At 26.4% G+C, this 9254-nt stretch overlaps 3 protein-coding genes across 4 annotated transcripts in view; 2 read left to right on the forward strand and 1 right to left on the reverse strand.

Moving 5' to 3' along the window:
* Window positions 1-459: 459 nt before the first annotated feature.
* Window positions 460-2247, forward strand: LOC108549528 (inositol-tetrakisphosphate 1-kinase). Its single transcript, XM_017902945.1, has 5 exons — window positions 460-949; window positions 1135-1233; window positions 1297-1438; window positions 1563-1699; window positions 1765-2247. Exons 1-5 carry the CDS (start codon window positions 839-841, stop codon window positions 2245-2247), a joined length of 972 nt encoding a protein of 323 aa, XP_017758434.1. The 5' UTR covers window positions 460-838.
* An 853-nt stretch (window positions 2248-3100) lies between these two features.
* On the reverse strand, window positions 3101-6620 carry LOC108549515 (protein crooked neck). The gene is made up of 14 exons (XM_017902928.1): window positions 6488-6620; window positions 6295-6384; window positions 5895-6055; window positions 5467-5663; window positions 5091-5392; window positions 4896-5010; window positions 4633-4808; window positions 4456-4556; window positions 4283-4394; window positions 4055-4201; window positions 3895-3971; window positions 3672-3789; window positions 3329-3589; window positions 3101-3256 (listed from the first exon to the last, which is right to left on the reverse strand). Exons 1-14 carry the CDS (start codon window positions 6521-6523, stop codon window positions 3101-3103), a joined length of 2049 nt encoding a protein of 682 aa, XP_017758417.1. The 5' UTR covers window positions 6524-6620.
* A 778-nt stretch (window positions 6621-7398) lies between these two features.
* The window catches only part of LOC108549522 (HMG box transcription factor BBX), a 5324-nt gene continuing 3468 nt past the window's right edge, over window positions 7399-9254 (forward strand). For both annotated transcript variants that reach the window (XM_017902937.1, XM_017902938.1), the window contains exon 1: window positions 7399-7730. In XM_017902937.1, the coding sequence (XP_017758426.1) occupies window positions 7704-7730 (27 nt within the window). In that variant the 5' untranslated portion in view covers window positions 7399-7703. The remainder of the gene's footprint in view (window positions 7731-9254) is intronic.

The raw sequence follows: 9254 nt of genomic DNA on the forward strand, positions 1-9254 counted from the left end.
TTCTATCAAACCCGAAAATATTAATTTTTAATTTGCCCATAAAAATCACACTTTTCCAAAAATCTTTTATATAATTTTTTGTAAATTTACGAATTTTACACCCATTCTTTAAACTTGCATCATATTACTGTTCTCTCCTATAAATTCTTTTGAGTAATTCTTCAGTAATTTAATTATTTTTTCTTATTCTGTTGCTTTTACATACTATAATTTGGATCAAAAGAATGTAGGGTATTTCCCAATTTTACAATGTTACCAACAGTGTATCATTTTTATTGACCTCTAAGTTCCAAATAACTAATGATAAATTTTATTTAATATCTTAAATGTTATTAAAATCTGTATAATATGTTTGTAAGATATCAAATAAAGAAATACTAAATTATATATTTGTAAGTTCTAATCTTTAATTTCTAATCATTTGGTGTGATTTTCATATTTTATAGGAAAAGATCGATCGGGCAAGTAGGTATACGAATTTAAGTGACAGTCACTGTACATCCCTAACCTGTGATCTTTTATTATATATTTTAAGACCAATAACGATAATCCTACTTATATATGAAGTTTAGATTAAAAAAGATAAAGATATTTTATAAATTGAGTGGAAAACATATGTAACCAGAGAAAATACAATAGCATCGTGGAGGATTATTTTTTAAACGATCCAAACATAACCCAACATTTTGGGAAAAATATGAAATTTGTTGATACAAGAATCTCATAGATAACGCGTTAACAAAGTATAGTTTACTTTAGTGGATTATTAAAATAATGTACTGTTTACGCTTTCATAAATAAAAATTATATACAACACAAAAAAACGACGCGAGAAAAAATGTGCGACAAGTACGTCATTGGTTACTCGATATCTGAAAAAAAGCGACAGAAATTTAATTGGAATGATTTTTGTAGTGTTTGTGAATCCGAAGGGTTTCTATTAAAAATGGTAAATAGTTTTTAACTTCTTTTTAATTAACATTAAATAATTGTATCGTACCAGCTATTATTATAATGTAAGGTTATGTATATTAATTTTTTATTTAGTATATTACACATATTTATCGTATTTATAGTATTTATAGTATTTATAGTATTTAATGAAATATTTTGCAATTATTACATCATTTTTAGATTGATATAAATTCTGATCTTGAACCTCAGGGACCATTTCATGTTTTTATATACAAAATGGCAGATAAGCTAGCACTTGCTGAATATGGTGATCAAAATGTATGAATAATGTTTTACATTTGTTATAAGTAAAAGCATTATGACTATAAATTTATATTTTAGGCCAAAGCAATTATTTCAAAAATGAAAGAATACTTCTGTCGACATCCAGAAATAATAGTTATTGATCCCTTGGACAATATTAGGATTTTAATAAATCGTTATAAATCATATGAAATCTTACAAAAACAGTTAAAACTCAAAGGTAAATAAAGATTTGTAATACTTACTATAATTTTAATAGCAAATGATTTAATTATTTTTTTACAAAAATTCATAAAATTTAAATGCTAACTTATTAATTTTAACTTATATTTTCTTTCTTTTAGATGTATTTACTCCAAGGTTTGTAGAAATTACAAGTAACAATAATCTTAAGAATAGAACACTGTTAAGAATGACAGGTATTAAGTTCCCATTTCTTTGTAAACCACTTGTCGCACAGGGTTCCAATGATGCACATAAGGTATTCCATTTAGTTAAAAAATTGTTAATACTATATAAAAATGAATGGTAAATATGTTTCTTTAGATGATGGTGATCTTCAATGAACAGGGTTTAAAAGATTGTCCACGTCCCTGTGTGGCTCAAGAATTTATCAACCATAATGCAGTTTTACACAAAATATACATAGTTGGAGAAAACTTTCATGTATTTGAAAGACCTAGTTTCAAGAACTTTTATGAAAAAGACTGTACTGCATTAAACACAATATTTTTTAGTTCTCACGATATATGTAAGAGCGGTACCAAGTCTAAATGGTCAATTTTAACAGAGGAAAACATTCCATTAACAGTAAAACCTAAACGTGAAATATTAGAAAAGATAGTTAAAAGAGTTACAGAACTTTTTGGACTACTCTTGGTTGGTGTAGATGTTGTTATTGAAAATCATACTGGGAAATATGCAATCATAGATGTAAATATGTTTCCGGGATATGACAGTTATCCCAATTTTTTTGAACAATTAATAAGCTGCATTAAGAAGTTATCAATTAAACATAAGGATTTGTAGCAGCATTCTAAAAAGTATATATTGAAAAAATGTTTAAATGACGACTTAGATTCTGGCTTTGAAAGTGATGAAAAGAAGAAATATTCTACAAAAAGGAATAAATAATACAAATAACTGACAGAGGAGATTGATAATTATATCAAACTGATACTCCAGTTCACTATGTTGTTGCAAGAACAAAGTAATATAATTTAAAAAAACAAATAAAGGCTTAATTCATTTTTGCCTTTGAAGGCACTTAAAATTGTTATAGCAGATCTGCGTTTTATGACCAGAACTACTTGCTTTTTTCCACATTTTTGGGTTGTTTGTTCATAATATATAGCTGTAGAAAAAGATTAATTTTGTTTACTGTTAGCATCGAAATTTTTTAATAAATTAGACCATTGTTAAACGCATTACTGCCAAAGAATATTTTGTACTTTTCACTTGTATACTATATTTGCATAAATGGTTGAATAAAACACCTCTGGGATTAATGTATGTAACGTATAAATTTACAATTTTATAAATTTATATTTTCATTGTGAAGTATAAAACTGTACATTAAAAGTATTATAAAAATATTAAAAATACATAATAAAAGGGTTATTGAATACTATATTTTTTGTTCGTATGTCCCTGTCATATCAAGTTGTTTATATAGTTATTTATTTCATTCTGATAAAATTGTAAGTATAAATTTCACATGATTACGGGATGACCGTTAATTATTTTAATTAAGTTCAAATTACAGCAGTGTTTTAAACAAAAAATTAAACTATTTTATTTTTTCGCTTACATGTCAAAAAGACAAATAATAATTTATTTACAAGAAAATTGAAATTTTTCTACAATTAAACAAAATAATTTTTCAGCTGTTAGAGTCTAACTGATTATTTTCATTTTTATCGCTTATTTCTTTCTGTTTCATCCAAGCCTTAGCAGATGCCAAAAATTTCAAATTTGGTTTTTGTGATTCATCTTCAGGGAAAACAAAATCAAATACTTCTTCCCAACCATCATCGCTCTAAAAGTGAAAATTACAAATATAAAAAATATTTCTTATATCACTTTTAAGTAGTATAATAAATTTATTTACCCCATCTGCTCCAACAATACGTCTCCTACGTTTAATCCTTCGAGGCATTTTTTCCATAATTTTGGACCGAGTTTCATCATCTCCTTTTTCATTTTCGAAATCTCTCCATGCTTCTAAAAGTAATGCTCTACTTTCCTTATCACCGTTTGCTCTAAGTGCATCATTTCCACGTTCAAAGATTCTTCTTGCCAATACAACATTATCAAGACCGTCTTCATTTGTCGAATTTGCTAACTCAAATTTAGCATATGCAATCCAGACCTAGATATCAAAATTTATACTTAGTAATCATATAAAATAAATTATAATTGCAAATTTTGTATTTAATTATAATTAAACTTACTTTGACGTGAAGTGTACGTTCTAATAATCTTTCGAATAACTGCCTTGCATTCTCTGTTTCTTCTTGTGATATTTCAAAATCAATATATGACTTCCATAAAAGTTCTGGCATATCCAACCTATGAATTAAAATAATAATACTATACAATATTATTGTATTAATATATTGTATAAATATAATATTAATATTATATTTATAAATTATTAATTTTTAGGTATTTTACCTTGGCTGTGATATAGCTAATTCAAAAATAGCTCGCGCCCGTTCTACATCACCTAAAAGTGTTTCTAATTCTGCAAACTGAACATAAAAGTATTAATGAATAATTTTTATAAACTTTTAAGTAGTAAAATTATAATAAATAATAAACTGAGTTTACATACTTTCATCCAAGTAGTACAATTTTCTGAACCGAATTCAAGGAATTTTTCATATAGAATTCTACATCTATCAAATTCTCTCAACTGTATTTCTAAATCAATGTATCCACGATATAATTTATCTTTGGGACAAGTACCTAATGCCATACCCTATAATCGATTAAAATAAAATTACTTTTTTTCTTCTCATGACACACTTTATTGTTATAAACGTGTGAAATTATTACTTACTAATGTTTTCCTAGCTGCGGTTAAATTTTTTTGTCTTATTTCAAAATATGCATAAAGTAACCAGATTTTAGAAAAAGTGAAATGCTTGTGAGGAATTAATTCTAGGCAAGCTCTAAAAGAATGTAAACACGTTAATAGAACTGTAACACTTTGTATGAAAATGTATTCATTACCTATAGACTTGTCGACATCTTTCTATATCTTCAGTATCAAGCTCCTCAAAAAGAGCATAATTTATCCAAAGATAAATGTATCTCCTCCAAAATAGTTTCTCCTATAAAAAATAATAAATTTATATTATAAATACTTATTTAATATACGTAAAATACTAAATTAAAGATACATCTTACTTTAGTTGGTGGTACATTAACTATTGCACGTTCATAAGTTTCTCTTATGACTTCCACATTTCCTTCTGATTCTACTAATCTCAAATAATCAAACCAAGCATCATAATTAGAAGGATTCTCTTTTACTTCTTGTTCATATTGATATTTTCGTTTACTTACTATTACATCTTCGATACCTGTAGAAGATGAAATAATATAACTACACAAATATATATTTTTTGAAATACTATCCATTATAATAAATTTGTAATATATTATAGTACCTGAACGATCTCCGTATTTTTTTTCATGTATTGTATATGCTTTATAAATCTCTTGTGTTCTTTCTTTTGGAATATGATCTAATGCATATTTATAAATTACTCGTGCTCTATCATGCTGTAACAAAAATATAGTATGTAACAAAAAATATAATATGCAGTATACATTACATTAAAACATTTCTAGTTCCTTCTTACTTCTCTTTGTCCTTCTTCAAACTTTGCAAATGCAATAAATAACCTTTCATCCAAATTTTCGTCGCCATAGAAATTAATGGCATGTTCATAAACATTACGAGAACCATTAATAAAGCCATGAGATTCCTCAAAACGTGCATATTTTATCCAATGTTTAACATCAGGATGAACCATTACAAATCGTTCATAAATTTGTCTAGCTCTCTGTATTTCTTTATATCTCAATTCAAACTTAATATAAGTTTGCCAAGCTTGTTCATCAGGTTCCCATTCCATCCATCTTTCAAATACCTGACGTGCTCCTAAATATATTGCCCAATCATTGCATTTTTAGTGTATAATTTGAAATTAGAAAAAAGTAAAGAAAGAAATTTACCAGCAATATTTTCTAACATTTCTTCCATATAAGTATATTTATACCAAAATTGATTTGCTCTAGGCAATATAGTAACAGCACGATCCCATAAATTTCTAGCATGATTCACTTGACGATTTCGCATTTCCATTTCTGTATATTTCAGCCATAATGTAATATTTCTATGATCAACATCCAAAGCACGTTCATATATGGATCTGAAATTTATAAATAAAATAATTAGGAATTTATAAATTAAGTTTCAATGTTATAAAGTTTGTAAAAATAATATTGCATATCATCTTCCTAAATGTTTTATAATTGCTATAAGATTTTGTTTACTTCTTTTTAACAGAAGTACACATTAATTTTGAATAATATAATTTTATTTCAAAAACAAAAACTTTTAATTTTAAAAATAAATGTCAAAGTAATTGTGTATTTTATACCGTGCTCGTTGTATTTGTTTCTGACTTTCTTCCCATTGTGCATATTTTATCCAGTTTGAAATAACTGTGCGATTTTTACGAATATTATCTTCAAAAGCTTTACGTTTTCGATGTTGATAATCAGCCAATTCATGAGGATCAGAAATCTTTTGCTTTGGTGGCTAAAAATAATATAAATATTTATTACATATCAATCTTTTGTTTAATATATTAAATGTATAATTAAATGTAAAATATATTAAATGCATTAAAACATTATGCAGTTGCAAAATGTATTAAATGTAATAAAATTTTCATAAAACAAAACATGAAGAGTTTAGATCTTATAATTAAAAATTGTACAAGATTTGTAGAAGTAATAAAATAAAAATATATATAAGTAAATAGAAAATAGTTTTACCGGTGGTAAGATCTCTAGATCCCTTTCTTTAGCTTCTCGTAAAAGCTGTTCTGCTGTTATTTGAATTTCAGCAGGTGCTTTATTTTTAACCTAGAATAAAATATAATTTGAATAATTTTACATATAGTATAATAAATTATATTATTTACATATCATACTGTATAACTTATATAAAGATACAAAAACTATATACCTTTGCAACTTTTGGCATTTTCTGTGATTTCTCCATATTTGATTTAATTTATCTTTCTTAAGTGTATAAAAGATACAATTAAAGTCAGTAATAAACTAATACAATTTATTTTGTAAATACATTCATAATTCACAAAGAATAACTAATATCTTTAAAAGTAATTATAATCTAAAAATATAAAATGTAAATATTATTTTGTAGAATTATTTTTTACAATATATCATTAATGTTTGTTATTATTAAATCGCACCATAAGAAACAAACATATAATAGAAAGGTTAAGTGTAACTAAACAGTATAGTATATAGAATATATATAGTATAATGCTTCATATAGTTATTTTGATTTTTCATTATCTTTCACTGGTATTCATATTGTCAATATTTTTATTACAGTTTGAAGAGTGTTTTTATTATTAATGAATATCATAATTCTAATAGTTATACTTAATTTATGTTTAAAAATTAATATTTTTATTGTACATAAATTTAAAAGTAATATGTGAGTTATAATTTATTTATTTTAAGGAATTAAAAAATAAAAGATCAAATATATTAAACTCCCAGTAACTTTTATGCACTTTGATTGCTGACACTGTAATATGTTTATACGCGCGAACTTCTTACTTTTTTAAACACAATGCGCATGATGCTGAAAATGTATTCAACATTAACGTATTGCTTTCTTTATTGTGTGTTCAAATTTATATAAAGCAAAACAAAAATTCATTATTTATAAAAGAGACTTAAAATCATATGAGAGATTGATACGATTTAAAATTTGTTGGTTCATTCAATTTAATTCCTTTGGAACGAGTATAAGCGCGTGACTGGTTTTAATAGTGACGTTCGTACATTCGTGACGTTTGCACGATGAACGTTTAGTTGCAAACACGAGTCGTTGGAATAATAGTGTTTATATAAGTAAACCATAATCTGAAGTGTTCCTAAAAAGTAGTAATAAATTTAGTAGAACGTGATAACATATTGAAATATTTTACGAGAGTTTTCTTTCACGTGAACTATCCGAAATAAATGTGGACGAAGGTATCGGAGTAAGAAAAAGATAGAAATAGTATCTAAGAAGGAGAGGTTAATTCGTGCACAGAAAAGAGTCAGAGAAAGAAAGCAAGATATAGAGGAAAAGAGAGGGCACTCAGTGCCGAAGCTTTATCTTTATTATGCGCCGCTGAGTGAATTGTCAAGTGAAATCAGAAATGGCTGCCAACGAGCAACAACGCAAGGTGAGTAGGGAGAAATACATTGTATTTTTCTCGAATTACGAATGACTTTTCAATACGTTCATATCAATGGTGAATTCTTAATATCGTTGAGGGATAAATTTCTCATTCTGAACGATTGAACGTGTGATTTTTTCGCGATGATTTTGAGTCAAAAAACAGGATTTATACAATGTCTTGAGACTAGTCATACTAAAAGGAACAACAACGTTTTGACTTTAGTTCTGTGTTCATAAATATTTGACAGTAAGAGGAACTCAAGAATGAATAGCACAAAAATATACTACCATTTTATGCGAATAGGAATTTTTTAATGAGACGTTCTACTTCATTCAAATATTTGCCAGATCATCGGTGCATAGAAAGACGTATAGATTACTATATGCAGTATTTACATTTGCACAAGCAGCTGTCAGTAAATGAACAGAAAGCTGTTATGAAATTTTTTAAAAAATATGCAATGTGTGTGTCTCTTTAACGTTTGGTCTACATGAAATATGTCAGAAAATTTTTTTTAAAACATCAAAAGCTCGTACGACTTTGACGGGGATAGTGCGTACGAGACAATCAACGTACAATAGCATTAACGAAAGCTACGACGTATGACAAGCGACATGCCCTAGCAATTTTGACGATACTTCCTTTATAATATTTTTCTTCATTTCTTTAATCAACGATTCGACCTTGAGATACATTGAAATTAATGAGAAATTGCGACATTTACCGAAAATATTATGAACTTTGTGCTACCGAAGTAATTAGACAGAATATGAAAATTAACATATGCCTGTTATGACGGCGGATATCTATATTTCTTTTTCAATAAGATTCTCTACTACTACTACCACCACCAATTTTAATGGTATATTGTCAATACGATTACGAGATATTTCGGGAATGTGGCGAATGCTTCATTCTTTTGACATTGGATTCTACCAATCCAAGCATTTGTAGATCGTTCTCCTCGTTGTACCATAAATAGACGTGATTTTTTTCTTGGATTTATCACGGCATGAAATTTTTTTTTTGGGGAAAATTGTTTTTACAAATATAATATGATAGTTAAACGACTGTTCTCATCATTTACAGACAGTTCATTTTGATTTACGTTCAATTTCATAATGTTGCACGAAATATAAATTAATACATTTACTACATTATTATTTCGCAATAAAGTTGACTTATCAGGAAGGTAAAAATATTAAAAAGATAAAAATGAATAACGGAAAAAGTGTTTTCGATCAAAATTAATATATTTTTACTTTTATTTTTCACTTATATATATGTATATATTATATATGCTTACGATCTCCGTCATATTTGTGTGTTGATTCACGTTTACATTTTCTGATTACTTGTATAACATTTTATTAAGTATGGAAGTGAATAGAAAATCAGAAAATGTATGGAAAACAATGATTATAAGTAATTTATTTAATTGCATTTATAATAAAATAATGAAATTTAAAATATTCTTGTGTATTATTTTTGTAAAATTTGACATTCCTGACAAATATTAATAAAATA

This window comes from Eufriesea mexicana, unplaced genomic scaffold (genome assembly GCF_001483705.2).
Source record: "Eufriesea mexicana isolate 0111107269 unplaced genomic scaffold, ASM148370v2 scaffold2087, whole genome shotgun sequence".
Lineage (NCBI taxonomy): Eukaryota > Metazoa > Arthropoda > Insecta > Hymenoptera > Apidae > Eufriesea > Eufriesea mexicana.

What these genes read in the sequence shown, in the direction of transcription:
- LOC108549528 (XM_017902945.1), top strand. Translation starts at nt 839, where the DNA reads ATGTGCGACAAGTACGTCATTGGTTACTCGATATCTGAAAAAAAGCGA. An exon ending in CTGAATATGGTGATCAAAAT is followed by an intron (nt 1,234 to 1,296) that starts GTATGAATAATG and finishes TTTATATTTTAG; the next exon opens with GCCAAAGCAATTATTTCAAA. An exon ending in GTTCCAATGATGCACATAAG is followed by an intron (nt 1,700 to 1,764) that starts GTATTCCATTTA and finishes ATGTTTCTTTAG; the next exon opens with ATGATGGTGATCTTCAATGA.
- LOC108549515 (XM_017902928.1), bottom strand. Translation starts at nt 6,523, where the DNA reads ATGGAGAAATCACAGAAAATGCCAAAAGTTGCAAAG. An exon ending in AATGTTAGAAAATATTGCTG is followed by an intron (nt 5,393 to 5,466) that starts GTAAATTTCTTT and finishes CAATATATTTAG; the next exon opens with GAGCACGTCAGGTATTTGAA. An exon ending in AAAATACGGAGATCGTTCAG is followed by an intron (nt 4,809 to 4,895) that starts GTACTATAATAT and finishes CATCTTCTACAG; the next exon opens with GTATCGAAGATGTAATAGTA.